The sequence below is a fragment of the Pteronotus mesoamericanus genome, unplaced genomic scaffold (assembly GCF_021234165.1).
Source record: "Pteronotus mesoamericanus isolate MK-2021 breed Mesoamerican mustached bat unplaced genomic scaffold, CSHL_Meso_final contig_61, whole genome shotgun sequence".
Taxonomy (NCBI): Eukaryota; Metazoa; Chordata; class Mammalia; order Chiroptera; family Mormoopidae; genus Pteronotus; species Pteronotus mesoamericanus.
The window spans coordinates 1,104,275-1,120,795 of NW_026555217.1; the positions used below are offsets into that span (position 1 = coordinate 1,104,275).

The following is a 16,521-nucleotide window of genomic DNA, read 5'->3' on the forward strand; positions in this document are numbered from 1 at the left end:
GGTCTCTGTGACTGGAAGACAGGACAGTGGTTGCTGGCATTTTGGCTCTTCAATGGGTGCAGGAGGAATATATGGACTTTGAGTCCACCACTGCCTTGCACAAAACTCCCCATAAAGTTTTAGCACAGAGACCCATGTAACTACTTCAGAAGGGGCACCAGGAAGTCCCTTTGAGGGCTTCTGTCTCCTGAGAGTTTCTTCCAATATGATGTGACAGGTCTTACTCAATGTGCTCCTTATACCCCAGGGATGTCTCTATACTCAAGCCCTGTATGGTCCTCTGCAAAATTACCAGGTTTCCACTGCTCTCTTCCTGACCTATGGAAAGGGAACTTAGTAACACAAATATTTGTGCTAATCAGGAAAAATAGTGGGTGATTCAGCTGACTGAGGTGATTCACTGTTACCTTATGCCCCAGGATTTTGCAACATTCACAGTGTGGTGGCCTCCCCCAACATAACATATTCATCATCCATACATGGAAAATTGCCACCTGTAATGCAAGAAACATCTTGGGGGTCACATGGGAGATGTTCAAGAACCTATAGTTATGTGACAACAAGATCTGACCAAGACCCATATTCTCCAGGGTCAGCCACAGAGGGAGAGAAGCTCCTGACTTAAAACATGAAGAGCAGCCCCTTGTATTGGTCAGGTGACATACCCCAGTATAAATTATTCCCATTTCAATACAAAGCTGCTCTGGGAACAACCATCCTGAAGGAAGTGTTTTTGCTTCCAGACCAAGGCTTTATGGATATTTTGAGTTACAAATTACTTTACATCCTTCAGTCATAGGGCACATTTCATGCTCAGTAGTCATCATAAAATTGTCTCTACTGGGAATGCCTGCATCCACATGTTGGGGAATTTCTATTCTAAAACCCCAGCACTTTCCAGAGGTAAACTCATGGACCTTCCTCACACGGTCCAATCTGCATTAGTGCAAGTTGTAGATACATCCTCAGTCATGTCAAAGTGTGAATATTAGTGAACCAACACACTGGACAAGGCATCACAGGTGAGAATTCAGACACCACTGGCCAATACTAAAGCTGTCTTTAAAAGGTGGTCTTTCATAGGATTGGGCATGAAGGGAGTCTGGTGATGTTCACACGTGCATTTAGTATCCTCCAAATTGAGCAGCTCGACAAGCACTGAGCTCTCAATTAGTTCCAGGGAGAGACAAGAGCACCTGTTTGGTTTTCCCTGTCAGGTGAATGTCACAGGTGGCTCTACCTAGGAGAGTACTGAGAAAGTTGCTATTTCTACAGGACAATGGATCTGTGCTTGATTTATCAAGCATGGGTCAGTTATATCCACTCCCATGTTATTTCAGTCACTGAATATTTATCCTCTATGTCACTCTTGTCATTTTAAGGTATTACCACACTTGGGGCTTGCACCAGGCAAACAACCTTCTAACAAACATTACAGAAATCTGATGAACCATAAATGTTTATCCTTTCAGTAAATGGATATCACAAACATTCCCCAATGAAAGCAAATCACTATTGGCCAGCATATTGATGAAGAAACATCTATTGCTAAAATTCATCACTGTGTGTTCTGCACACCCCCTGGTGTCTTGGACACTTCATGCAGACAAGCCTTCCTGTATTTCCCAGGGAGCTTTGTGTCATAGCTCACACTCACTTACCCTCACTGTGCCCTGTGCACAATAATACATAGCAGTGTCCTAAACTCTCAGGCTGTTCATTTGCAGGTACAACATGGTCTTGGAATTGTCTCTGGAGATGGTGAATCGACCTTTCACAGAGTCTTCATAGGATTTCTGACTTCCATCATTCCGTATAAGTGCCACCCATTCCAGCCCCTTCCCAGGAGCCTGCCGAACCCAGTTCATTCTGTAACTACTAAAGGTGAATCCTGAGGCTGCACAGGAGAGTCTCAGAGACATCTCATGCTGCACAGAGCCTTCTCCAGACTGCACCAGTTGCACCTCACACTGGACACCTGTAAACACAAAGATGTCAGGTCAGGAACACTCACATGTTTACTGTTCCTCTCACATCCACTCACATACTCAGCGCCTCTTGTTTTCCAAAGTTACCTCTTAAAGCAACAACAAGAAAAACCCAGCTGAGCCCAGAATCCATGTTGGGCATGTGTGTGTTCTGTCCTGACCAGGTACTGGGTGCACCTAGGAGACCCAGACTGTGCTCCTGTCTCCAAGATGCAGGGTTGTGGCTGGGTGGCTTTACATGAGCAGAGGAGCCCTATTTGCATATACTCCCACTATATAGGGAGCTTTGGGGTTGGGCGGTGACATTAAGGACAAGGTCCACAGGGCGATTTGCCCAAAGAACTATGTCTTTATGAATTACTCCCCAGTTTGGACCAATTGGGCACAACTGGTTGGAGCATCCTCCCATAATTGAAAGGTTGCAGGTTCAACTCCATGTCTGGGAGTGTACAGGAAGCAACCCCCCGCCTTTAAAGCAATAAAATGAATATCCTTTTGTGAAGATAAAATAAGAATATGAAAAATGAAATAATTGTTCCCTTCATTTGTCCCTTGCCCTCCTTAGTGACCCAACTGCTCCAGAAGACAAGTACATGACCTAGGCCAATGAGTTACAGTAAGCTGTCATAAGAAGAGAGAAATTTAATATGAGGAATGACTTTGAAAATTAAAAAAAAAATGAACAAACCAAGAGAAGTCAACCCTCATGCTTAGAGGGATGATTAAAAGTGCAGGTGGCTTGCGTTCAGGAGACTGGAAGATCCATCTGACACCATTTCCTATACAAAGTGATGAGAGTATGAACTAAAAACAGAGTGTGACTGTAGAGAACATGGATTCAGTGTTGGAAGAGGTGGAGATTTTGTTAATCATTGGAAGACAGAAGTATGAACTCCATAGAGAAGCAAACAGTGCTCCTGGGATATGTTCTTAAAGCAGAGTTTGGTGCTGAATGTGTGGCAGCCTCACTGCCTCTCTCTTTTTTTTTTTTCTGTTTCTTTGTTTTGTTTTGTTTTTGTTTTTTGGCTGTAGACTCTGAGACTCAAAAAGAGTGGGCACAGAAGAAACTCATTCAGGGCTAGATCTCCTAAGGTGAATATGAGGCTAAAAAATGTGGAGTAAGTATATTTAAATTATAGAGATTTCATTATAGAAAACATTGATCCAATCCTTAAAAGGGTATCTCATAAAAGAAAATAAATATTTAAAGAACATTATTTTTTTCTTTATCCATTTATTACTGAATAAATAAATAATTTAGGTAGTCTCCCCTTCCTCTGGCCAATGGTATTACTTCATGGAAAATGTTCAGCAGTGTTGGTTCAGTTTTATTTTTATCATTAGCATCTGTTGCTCTATGGACTTGTGACATAGTTATAATCAGAAAACCAAAAAAACATGTTTTCTCCTTTTCAGAAACTTCATTTCCATCTTATTATCATCCATTTTTTGTCTACTCATGGCACTGTGGTATGCTGCCATCTCATCACATAAGACAGGAATCACCTGGGCATAAAGACACATGCTATGTGAATTAGGATGCATAACTAAGAGATACATATACATGAATGATTTGATTAAGCAAGCTTGGCATGAACACTTCCAAGATTCTTCTTGTTCATTTTGTGACATTCTTCCTCATGTTGCATGTCCAAGTTGTCTTATGTCACTTTCTGCACAAATACCTTCATATAGTGATGTAGCCATTAATATATCAGATTGGCCAAAAAGTGTGTTTTTTTTTTCCTGTAAGATGTCTTTAGCAACACTTAGTTGTCTCTAACTTCATTTGAAACAATTTTTTAACTTGTATTGTGACAGCTGTCATATCAGTGTGCATTTTAAAAAGAAGATATCAAAATTGGTGATTTTTGGTGTAGATATGTTAATATTGAAGGTGTTAAAATATGCAAGGCTTTCAGCATATTATCCTTTATTATTTCAAAGAAGGTAAAATAACAACTGAAATGAAAATAAAGGTTTGTGCTATGTATGGAAAAGCTGCTGCAACTGATTGAATGTGTCAAACGTGGTTTGTGAGGTTTCACACTGACATTTTCTTGCAGGATGATGCTCTGCAGTTGGGTAGACAGTTGAAGTGATCAAATCAGGACATAAATTGAGTAAAATCAATATTATACATAATGGGAGATAGCAGCATACATAAAATGTACAAATCAATAATGTTATTGGTGAAAGTAAAAAAAAAAATTGTGTCTTTTATTTTACAGAGAAAACATATGGAATTATTGGCCAACTCAGTAGAATATTAAGTGAAATTGAAAAGTAACAAAAGAGAAAGAAATGCCCTAAGTTCCATGGAGGCTACGGCAAGTGTGTGCTGCAGAGTGTGACAGGCAGGAGACATAGCTAAATTCTAGGCCTGTGGTCAGAAGTTTTATCTTTATTAGGAAAATTGTAAACATCCTGTAAGTTTATTAGAGACTCCCATTGAGAACCTTGTCCTAGATTATTTGCTGTGGTTCATACCTCAGCAAAAACTACGGGTTGCTCACCAGGATTTACTATAGTAATCTGATTTGCTGAAAGGCATTTCTTGTTCCTCCCAGACATTTTGACTACATGCTTATAAATGCGCTATGCCCCCACCTTGGTGGGTCTTTGTCATGAGTCTGGATATACATACGAAGCTGTGTGGATCCCTATGCCTCTGTGTTGTGTCACCTACTCTTGGTGGTGTGACTACTGTGCCAAGTCTATGCTCAATGTCATGCTTGGTATTTCTCCTCTGACATTCAGTTCATAGGCTTCTGGTATCTGTTGTCCTGCAGGCACATGCCTTGCTGCTGGCCAGCTTTGACACTGAGCTGTGTGGGACTGAGTAGCTTGGATAAGTCCAGCATAGTCTCTAGTTAGAACAGATGGTGTTGGTCAGAAAGACAATGATTTATTGGAACTGTGCAGAAGATGTCTGAAAGAGGCTCAGCCTTTTGTCCATGAAAAACATTTTGTGATTCTGTAGAACAGGCTTTTCTAACTCAGAAACTTCTGTGACCAATGCAGAGTCAGGAATCCAGAGAAATTCCCTGAAGGAAACTAATATAGGAAGAGAGAAATGCACAGGAAATCAGCCAAAATCTGCAACTGCCCCTGCCCCTGGGATGGTCCTTGTGTTCAGGGACCTGGAGCACCTCCAGGTGGTCACAACTACTCCTGCAGGTAGGTGTGTGTCTTGGTTTATGCTGACTTCCTGTCACTGTGTCTGTCCTACAGCAATACATGACTGTGTCCTTGGCTCTCAAGCTGTTCATTTTGAGGTACACTGTGTTCTTGGCATTGGCTCTAGAGATAGTAAGCTGGCCCTTCACAGAGTTGGCATAGTATGAGCTATTTCCATCAGTTTTTATGCTACTGACCCACTCCAGCCCCTTTCTTGAAGCCTGTAGTCACCCAGTAGCTACTGAAGGTGAATCCATAGGCTGTACAGGGGAGTCTCAGCGGTGCCCCAGGATGCACCTACCTTCCCCCAGAATTCACCAAATGCACTTCACATGGCACATCTGCAGACACAGGGCCATCCTGGTCAGGAAACTCACACTCCCAGTGTTCCTCTCAGTCATATCCACTCACATACTCAGTACATCTTATTCTCCATAAATTACCTGTTATAGTAGCAAGAAGGAAAACCCAACTGAGCCCAAACTCCATTGTGGGCACGTGGAAAGTTTTGGCTATGCTCCTGTCCCAGAGCTTCAGGGTGGCTGTTGGGCTGCTTTTCATGAGCAGAGGAGAACTGCATGTCTTCCTACTATATAGTGGTATCTGTGTTTGGACACTGACCTGAAGGGCATAGTTTCAGAGTGTGATATGTAAAGGCTCATGTATGTTAGAAAGTAAGTAAAAACAAAGTGAGACTACTTTAACCCCTGGTTGGTTTGGCTCATTTGTTTGGAACCTCATCTTATACCTGAAAAGTTGTGGGTCTAATCCCATGTCTGGGCACCTATGACTTCAGTCTCGACATGACCAGTAGGTAAAAAAAAAATTGATGTTTCTCTCCTCCTCTTCTGTTAACACCTTGCTCTGTGTGAAAACAGTGCAAAATATACCCCCAGGTCAGGAAAAAATAGTAAAATTAATATAAAAAAATCACTCCATACGTTGGCCCTGTTCTCTCCCAAGTGACCCAACTGCTCCAGTAGAGGGGCACATGACCTCAAAAAGTAAAGTGTCTTAAACAGAGAGATTTAAAATGAGTGATGCCTTTGAATGTTACTAGTAATGAACAAAATATGGGAAATCTACCTTCATGAGTAGAGGGGACTTATAAAGTTCAGGAGGTTTGTGTTCAGGAGACAGGAAGTTCCATCTGAGCTGGTTTTCTCTACAAAGCAATCAGGGTATTAACACAAAGAACAGTGTGACCCTAGACCACATGGATCCAGTGTTGGAGGAGACTAAGCATCTGTGTGACTCATTGGGAGTCACTTGTGAACTTTACAGGGAAGCAGACAGCACTCATTAGTCATGTTTCTTCATCGGAGTTTGGGGTTGAATGTTCAGCAGCGCTACTAAATCATTTTTATCTTTATTATTGTCTTGACTCTGTGGTAAAACAAGGTTGAAACATTGGGGAAACAGAAAAAAGTCAGTTATGAGTAGATCTACTTAAGTGAAGATGTTTTCACCTAAGATAAAGATTGTCAAATACGTTAAAATTATAGTTATTTAATTATGGAAAAAATTGATGTCAATCACTTATATAAAATAAGATACAATAAATAAAATTGTAATTGATATGAAGCACGTAAGTTTTCTTCATCCATTGATTACACAGTGACTAAACCAGTATATAACCTCCCCCTTCTGGAGCTGGTGGATCTAACTTTGGATAAACCTGGTCAGCTCTGGTGGTTGAGCTGCCTTATTTTCACCATCAGAATCTGTGTCTCTGAGGACCTGTGACATAAATTCTAATCAGGAATGCAAGAATCAGGTTCACCTCTGGTTCATCACAAGTAAATTTGAGGAATTTTTTATCCTCCATTTTATCATTTATTTTCTCCTTCATTTATTTTCCACAGTAAGAATCTCAGAAATTAGATTTGCATAGAAAAGGAAAGAATTCTTCCTGGATGCATCTGAGAGCTTCTAAAGGAAATGCGTCCTCCTTGGGGGAAGCCCCTTCTTTCCCCACCCAGGTACATACCTTCCCCTGGAGTTGAGTCTCTTCTCTGTTGGCCCTGAGTGCACCCTGGTGTCCTGAGCACTTCCTGAAACCCAGCCCCTCTATCTCCTTTAGGATGTTTCTGTCTAGGCTCACAATGACTTCCCCTCATTGTGGCTCTAGCACAGTAATACACCGCCGTGTCATCTGCTCTCAGGCTGTTCAGTGTCAAATAGACCCGGCTCTTGGAAGTGTCCCTGGTGATGCTGAGTCGGGATTTCAGCGCTGGGTTGTAGTTTGTGCTTCCACCTTCCCATATAATACCAACCCACTCCAGCCTCTTCCCTGGAGCCTGGCGGGCCCAGCCCACAGCATAGCTTGTTAAAGAGAATCCAGACACTGTGCAGGTGAGGGAGAGGGTCTGTGAGGGCTTCACCAGTCCTGGGCCCGATTCCTGTAGCTGCACCTGGGACAGGACACCTGGGGACAAGGACAATTTATATCAGTCATGTGCAGTAACCATGACCCATAGACCATGTCTGACATTGGAGATACTCACCCTGGGGGGTCGTTACCAGGCACAGGAGGAGACCCAGCAGTCTCATATTCTATAGCACAGCTCTGCCTTCCCTGCAGAATTCAACACCCAGTGAGAGAAGAGCTGTGTGACCCCACAGCCCAGGGATCTATCTACCCTGGAGTGAGAGTAGAAATTTGCATGTGGATAAACTTTTCCTCTATAAGTAAAGAGGAACCGAGGTCAGCAAACTTGTTCTTCTGGGACCTCTTTTGGGTCCTTTCTCCTGAACTCTCTCTGGATCTCACTGAACCTGTGAGTCAGAGATGAGGAAGCCACTGGTTCATGAGACGCATTGTCAATGCAATGGTGGACTAGATGAATAGGTGACTCTTAAAATCACATGCCTCTTTCAAACAGATTTAAAAGTGATTACCACTGGTTCAGACAGTTTCTGATCCCAAAAGTCTAGTATATTCATAATTTCTAAAAGTTTACATTATAATTTCATGCATGGAGTTATCTATATTGGTAAAGTAATTCAAAAATTAATGACAATCACTCTCAACATCATGTTTCTTAATTTATGATGTCACTTTGACCTGAGAAACTCCCTGACATGCACTGGCAGACAGCACAGTTTTGATTCTTGTGGAAATTTTGCTCTTGCACTTACAACTTTCTATGCAAACTGTTCCCTTGTGCAAGCCCAGGGCATGCTGCAGAGACTCCAAACTTATCACATCAGTGCTACTCACCATTTTCACATGGAGGCACGATTGAAAATAAAAGAAGAAAATATCCCAGTGAACAATTTAGAACCTTTAATGTGATGAATGATTATGACAGCAGAATAACTGACCTTTTTTTCTCAGTCTAGTGTTGTCAGTGATGTCAGGGTTCAGATGGAGGTGAATGAGGAGAATTCCTAGTATTGAGTTGCTCACAGGAAAGGGAACTTCAACCCTGACAGGAAACCCTCACTCCCAGCCACTCAGCCCCTGTTTCTGGAGATGGTCACTGTACTCAGAGGGTGCTGGGTTCACACAGACAACACATGACATTCTTATTGTACAGTAAAGATTTTCTTCTGTCATACTTATGATTTGGAAATATGCCCTTCATGTTCACATTTTTTTATTGTCTTAATGAAACTCTGTTGGGAAAAATTTATATAACTTTATCGAAATATAATATATTAATATTTTAGTATATCTTTATTGGAGGATTTTTTTCCCTAAAAACTCCCCAGAAACTGGTCAGCTTCCATTGTTCCCTGTGGTTGGTTACAGCAGCCATAGGGGTTTGATCATGCACTGGTACAAGGAATGGAGGCTGCTGGAAAAATACCCACCAATCTAGGAGTGACTTTGAAACAGGTAAAGGGTGGAAGCTGAACTACTCTTGTGTCACATGACACAAATATGTCTCATGAGCAGATTGCTACTAGAATCGTTGGTTGGCAGGATCTCAAGTGAGGGACCAGAAGGAAGTAAAGGGAATGATAGAGACAGATTATATTATTTTAGAAGGTTCCTGAACATTTATGGACAAACATTTGTTAAAAGTGGAAATAAGGGATCAATAAAAATAAAGAATATGTCTTCGGAGAAGGTGGAAATTGGGTGCCTTGTGACACACAATCACATTTTTACAGTGTTTCTGTTACATTTGGTAACAAAGTCACAGGTGCAAAGGTTTAGGGTAGGACTCCATGAAGGTCATTGCTCCTCTGGTACCACCATGAATCAGCAAAGCTGAATTACTCATCGGGGCTTCACTTATGAAATTTCTCAACACTAAAGGGAAGAGAGGACACCCCTGACTGGAGGAGCCAGGGTGATGGTGTGTCTGTATGAGGAGCCATAGTTTTATTCCACTGAGACCTTTCTTTCAGTCCACCTTTATCATCCTTATTTTCATCATCATCATCACCATAAAAGTCATAACAAATATTTTCATTTTCATCATTACTTCCTTCCTTATAATCATTTCTATTCACTCTAGTCATTATTGTAATCCACGCCTAATGGTTTTACCTATTTTTCTTTTTTGCTCCTTTTTGCTCATTTTTAGGATGTTAAGTGGATTATGTAGTCAGCCTTTATTTTACTTTATGTTTGAATGCTGACAACTGAAGGGGCATTTCTGCCTCTTCCCCATCTGCCAGAAAAGGCATGAGTTTTTAATCATACTTTTATGTTTACTGATATGTTGCTTTCAAGATAGTTATAAATTACTATCCAAATATATACAATCAGTTTCCCAAGAGCCTATTTTCCTACCTTAAACACCTATGACCAGGTTTAAATGAGCAAATACAGAATGTGGGCAGGCTGGAGCTCTTTGATCTTTGCTGTGTGAATCTTGTGTATGTGTCCTTGTTTTCCAGTGCTAAGTCTCCTTTAGGCACCAAGGCCTACAGCACAAAACCTGACATATTCCATCAGAGAGAAACATGACTTTATATACAGAAGAGGACAAACAAAACAGCCACTACATCTTTATATGAAGTAGCATCCTCCAAATACAGCATAGATTATGTGGGCAGAATCATGACTGACACATGTTCTCAGATTCTGCTCATGAAGGTTCATTGTGCTTGGAGGCAGCAGAGGGGGTGGGGCTTGTCCATATCTATGCTCAGAGGAAAGGACCCTCAAAGGAACCCTCCACATCTCCAGCTTCCCTAGTAGGGCCAGACCATGTGGTCAGAGGGTTGTGGGTTCCTGCATTACTTATGCAGTCCTTGACATTCAGAATATAATATTTTTTCAGACATAACATGTGAAAATAGTTTCTGCAGTCTAGGCTTGTCTTTTCACTCCATTATTGGTACCTGAGTGTGACTAAGGATTTAAATATTAGCAAAGTTTGATTCAGCAATAAATTATCTTAATATTTCATCTCAAAGTTCACCAGGCAGCTCATTCTCATGGAAACGATATCCTGTAGCTCCTTAACATTTTTGTGAAGAAGGCTGTGTCCCTGTGTTTGCAGAGAGGAGTAGCAGTGCTGGTTCATAAACAGTGAGAATTATGTACACAGTAGAAGCTACTCCCCTGACAGATGCTCCACAGAGACCTGGCAGGTCTTTTCCAGACTGAAACCCCAGACAGGGTGCCCAGATGTGTAATCATAAGAAAAAATGTCACAGAGGATGAGCCAGTCACCTTTATAACAGTTGCACGGATCTTTCAAGTTGCTATTCAAAATGGTGAATTGTTTTAAATTAAACATGTTTGCCATTTCCAGATTTTATGACCATAGTTTCCTGTACATCCATGTGCATACATGGCTTTGTAGTCAAAAACAGACTTCTCATCCAAGGGGTTTCCAATAAGTTCTTAATGGGGCTCACATCTCCCTCTCAACAGGAGACATCATTGGTGCTGTGATGTCACAGTTCCTCATGTGGCCACACATTTGTGTATTGACATTCATGTAAAACAACCTACTTCACTGTCAGTCATGTGAAAGCACAGCTCCTAAGGTCACTGAAGTGGCTGCACATTTCAGGTATGTGTAATTACACTGTGACTTCCTCATAGGACAACATTGTTGAGCAACACCTTTTCAAGCCTGATTTCATCTTTAGGTGCCTATGAGTGTAAAACAATATATGACATCAAACTTACCATAAATAAAACCTGATACAAAATGCAGTCCTCCATGAAATCCATTTTTTTTTTGGTTGAAGTTATTATTATAGTCTTTTTACCTGAGCACCTACCTCTAAATTATAGGGAGGCACAAAGTCCCTGATTACTCATGTTCAAAGTTATATAATTCTGACAATCTCATTATTATTGTGTAGTAAACATTTATTATATCTTCTATTTCAAAAATTTTGTATAATACATTTTTTTAATTATAGTCCTACATTTAAGACTTTTCCAGAATTTTATTAAATGAGACTTTCAAATTTGAAATTAAAATTTGTGTGGAAACTAACGTGTTGGTTCTCCCTGCCTGTGCTTTCTGGATCAGGCCTAGTTCACACTGGCCTCCTCCTAGTTTTCAAATGCACTGTTTCCTAGCTCTGTGTACATCCCTCCAGTAAGGCCACTCATTCTTGTTCATTGTGTGTGTTGCCACACTTCCTCCAACTTGCACAGTGTCCTCATTTATGTCTGAAAATACAAAAGCGTATGATCAGGTGGATTTCTGGAGAACCTTGAGGAGAGCTTCAGACAGAATCTGCATCTTTCTCGGCTTGTCACCTTAAGTTCCAGACACACTGTCCCTTGTCTAAAGGGTTAATCATATCTGTCTTTTGTTATCAAAGGAAAGAGAAAGCAGGTCACAAAACCACAGTGCTCAGAGATGCTGTGGACTTTGGGGTGAGGTCAAATGTGTCATATGGGCCTGTGCTTCATGCTGACTCTGCAACATCCCATCATCCATAGAGATCCCAGTGCTGCGGTGCAATGAGCACTGGACCAGGGCACCATGGAATGGAGAGCAGCACAGCCACGCCAGGATGGATCTGACCTTGTCCTTGGTTCCTGACTCAAGGTGAAACCAGAGTCAACCACACAGCCCTGGCTGAGTGCAGCCCCTTCTCTGCCCTAGTGAAATGAGGCTCTGAGGGAGAGAAGAGCAGAAGAAATATGACTTGTATGAGCAGAAGAAGGCAGAGCTCATGTTCACCATGTAGCAGCTGCATGACACTGGAACATGCAAATGAAAAGCAAATATTTATCCACTGTGAAGGGCTTCCACCCATTTTTACTTTTCTAACCTGTGAAAAACAGCCTTTCATCTTATTCTTTTTTTCTGAGACAAAAATATTGTTAAGTAATCTTGTTCTGAACACTTCTGTGTCTTTTACTTTGCCAGATGGACTCAAGGCACAATATACTCCCTTAGGCCCATAGGAATTCTCATATAAAATTTGAGATACATAGTTCACTGAGCCTTGCATGCTTGGGGAAACCTGTTTATCATCCCTGCAGGACAAGGCCCACTGCATTCTGAAGGAAAAGAGAACGTGTGAGGAGATGACATGCTGAGACTTGTATGGTCCCACCTGCACACTCATCCATAACTCTATCTCTACAGCAGGTCAGTGGCAGAGTCTCTGCATTGTAAACATCCTTGAGCCCTTTGTGGTGAGTGTGAGCACACATCATGATTCCTGTAAAGCCGCCCTCACACCTTTATCTCTTTGTGTGCACACAGCATGTGTTTCAATAAAACATTTTAATTCCCTTCAAACCAAGACTATGAAGATGGTATGAAACACAGTAAATGCATCTCATGTGGTACCTTTCTGTTCATTGTCAGATGCTATGGAAAGAAGAAGTTTCTCCTCAACATGTGAGCATGTAATGCAGCCATTCATGATGATGCCATGTCTGTGCTGATTTCTTCTCACACCAATTAAACAATGGCACATGCCATGGGGTCTGTGAGAGGCAGAAACAATCAAGTGTCTCTTCCTATCAAGACCCATTCAGAGCCTCCCTGGGCCATGCTTCATGACCCAATACATGCACGGTGAGCCAAGTGGGCCATTCCCCAAAGACATCAATCCCATGGCCAGCAATTGTTTCTGTGACTGGCAGAGAAGACAGTGGTTATTGGCACTTTATCACTTGGTGGATGCAAGGGGAATATATGAACTTAGAGACCATCACCACTTTGCACAAACTACTCATGTCTTTTCACCATATGGCTCCATGTATCTTCTTCAACAGGGGCAACAGAAAGTCCCCTCAATGGCTTTTGTGTCCTGGAAGTGTCTTCCAGTGCTATTTGACAGGCTCTATTCATTGTGCCACTTACACCCATAGCAATTTCTGTAGGTTCAAGCTCCATATGATCATTTCTATAATAACCAAGCTTCCACTGCTGTTTTCCTGATCTAAGACCAGGACACTGGACAACACCCATGTGTTGCTCACACCCAAGCACTGGGGCTGTTTCTGCCAGTCAGGAAAAGACCCCATGATTCCGTCGACTGAGCCATTTTGTTCTTTACTTTTGCTGCAGTATTTCTCAACTTTCATAATGCGGTGACTTCCCCAACAGAAGCCTATATATCCACATAAAAATGTGACCTGTAACCCAAGCAGTATCTTAATTTTTTTTTTGGGTGACTTTCAAGAACCACTAGCCATGTGAGAACAGGAATTGCCAAAGGCCCATGACCTCAAAGGTCAGTCACTGAGAATTTGAGGTTCCTGTCATTTCAATACACATTTCAATATTCTGGGCACAGCTGTCCTTAAAGAAATGCCTGTGTTTCTGGCCAAAACTTTAAGTATATTTTGGGTCCCAAAGTACTTTATGTTTTTCAGCTATAGTCAGCACATAATTGTCTCCAAGAGCCATTTTTGCACCCTTATGTTGGTGAATTTCTGTTCTAAAATCCCAGCACTATCTCATATTCGCCAGTCTTCATCAGTTCAATAAATACAGACTCATTCATACCTGATTGTAAATATTCGTGGTCAAACACACTGATCAAAACATCATAGGTGAGAAGTCAGAAGCTTCTGACATTTCTGTGACTTCCTTTCAAAGGCGGTCTGTATTGTTGGTCATGGAGGAAGTGTGGTGATATTCCACCTGTGGACTCTTCATCTTCCACATCCAGCAGCCAAGAGGACAATGAGTTCTCACTTAGTTCCAGGGACAGACAAAAGCATCTGTTTGCTTTTTGCTGTCTGAGGAATGTCACAGGTGGCTCTACCCAGCAGAGCACTGATGAAGACCCTGCTTCTACAGGGCCTTGTGTCTGTGCTGGACTTATCAAGCATGTGCCAGTTAGGTGCTCCTCTGCTTCATTTAAGTCGCTGCATATTTATCTTCTATTGTGATCTTGGAATTGTAATGTATTAGTTGAATTGGGACCTACATCAACCAAACATCATTAGAAAGAACATTCACAGAAATCTGATGAATCATACATCTCTATTGTTTCAGTATATGGACATCACAAATATGTTCTCATGAAAGGAAATTACCATTGCCCCATGCCCAAGCTCAAGATAAAGAAACATTCTATGCTAAGGTCAAACACTGTGTGTCCTGAATGCCCTGTCATCTTTGGTGCTGCCTGTAGCCCAGCCCTTCTGTCTCCCACAGGGATGTTTGTGTTGCACTCACCCTGACTTCCCCTCATTATGCCCTGTGCAGTAATACACATCTGTGTCCTCAGCTCTCAGGCTGCTCATTGCAGGTAGAGCATATACTTGGCTTTGTCTCTGGAGATAGCAAGTCACTCTTTCATAAAGTCTGAATAGTATTTCTGAATTCCATTATACAGTATGGCTGCCACCCACTCCAGCCCCTCCCAAGCGCTTGGTAGAACCAGTTCATTCCATAACTACCAAAGGTCAATTCAGAGGCTGCAAAGGAGAAACTTCTTTCACAGGACAACCTGGGTGTCCCCATGTACCAGTTTTCAAGAAACTTTAGACATAATGAAAACAAAGTAATCATCCTTGTTGATGGTCTTGTCATTTTTCTCACTCCCATTCCAAACTATTGGTTACCTGCTCATAGGAAACTGCAGTTAAATTTCATGGGGACATAGGTTCTCCCAAGAAGAGAGGGTCCAATCTGAACTGTGTGGTCCATTGAGTGGTGAGCATCATGGACCATGGCACATGCAAGCCCATCATCCTGTTGACACCATGAGTCTGAGACTGCTGGGTCCAATGACACACCATCCACATCACATTTCCCTAACAGAGACAATGGTTCCTTGTAATGGCCCACAACCTCTCGGGATGTGACTCATCCACTGCCTTAGACTGCACCCCTCGATCTCACACACTGTTCTCAGCTCTGTCAGTGCTGTGCCCCAGAATCCTTATTCAGTCTCTCCCTCTTCCCAGATTACATTTTCCTGGACACACCCATGGGACACTCACACCACTTCTGAGGTTTTTGCCCAAAATCCAGCTCCTCAGAATGACTTTCCACACCAGCCCCTGCCTGCAGTCCTGACTCCTTCCCACCCTGCAGGGTCAGGAAGAACAACTTCTCCTGGAAACACACACACACAGTTCTCAATATCGCTGATGTGGCATTTGCAGTCCAACATACAGTAACTAACATTCACCATGCTAATCAAATTTAAATGCACTCAGTGACATTAAGTACATTCACACCAATTTCACAAATGCCGTTACCATCAAAATCCAGAAATCCTAATTTTTCCAAACTGACTGAGTCGGTACTTAATAACTATCTGCTTTCTGCCCCTACCCTGGCCACCCCTGTCTGTGCTCTGTTTCCAAGCCCTTGACCACTCTGTCTCTCACAGACATGGAAACTCATACCATTGTGATGCTGAGGGTGGCTTATTTCTAAGGGGGTTGTATCTCCAAGGCTCACCCACATCTTGCATCTGTACACTTTTCCTTCCTTTAAAGGGAGAATGGCATTTTGTGATAGAATGCAGGACATCTTGCTTATTGAGTTTCTTATTCCACCTCTCATTTTCATAAGACTATAGTTGCTTGTATACAGGTGTTTTTTGCTGTTTTCCTGATCAGAAAGGAGGGTGCACAGCACAGGGAAGGTTGGCAACAAACTCAGGTTAAAGGAGTCAAGATGTGGTCACCTGAAATGACCAGGAAGCACTGGTGAACAGAGGTTGTGCTGAGTTAGGACAAACAGTAATAATTTCCATAATATGTGAGTGGTTCCACCTCATGGACTCCTGACCATCCTGGAAGCAGTGGAGTGAGGTGAAAGGTGGATGTGGAAATGCAGCCTGTGTGACTGGGGTAGGGCTGATGAGTCCATGTATCATGGGGACCAGGCCCACTTCCAGGTCACACCTGTCTCATCATGCAGTTCCTGGAACAGGGATACACATCTGGCACCCACACTGTGGCTCTGAGTAAATAAAGGATGGTGACAGAAAG

General features: G+C 42.1%; 1 protein-coding gene across 1 annotated transcript; it reads right to left on the reverse strand.

The window, feature by feature from the left end:
- Positions 1-1,700: 1,700 nt before the first annotated feature.
- Positions 1,701-7,721, reverse strand: LOC129076594 (uncharacterized). The gene is made up of 3 exons (XM_054580716.1): positions 7,676-7,721; positions 7,159-7,596; positions 1,701-1,978 (listed from the first exon to the last, which is right to left on the reverse strand). Exons 1-3 carry the CDS (start codon positions 7,719-7,721, stop codon positions 1,701-1,703), a joined length of 762 nt encoding a protein of 253 aa, XP_054436691.1.
- Between the last annotated feature and the right edge of the window lie 8,800 nt (positions 7,722-16,521).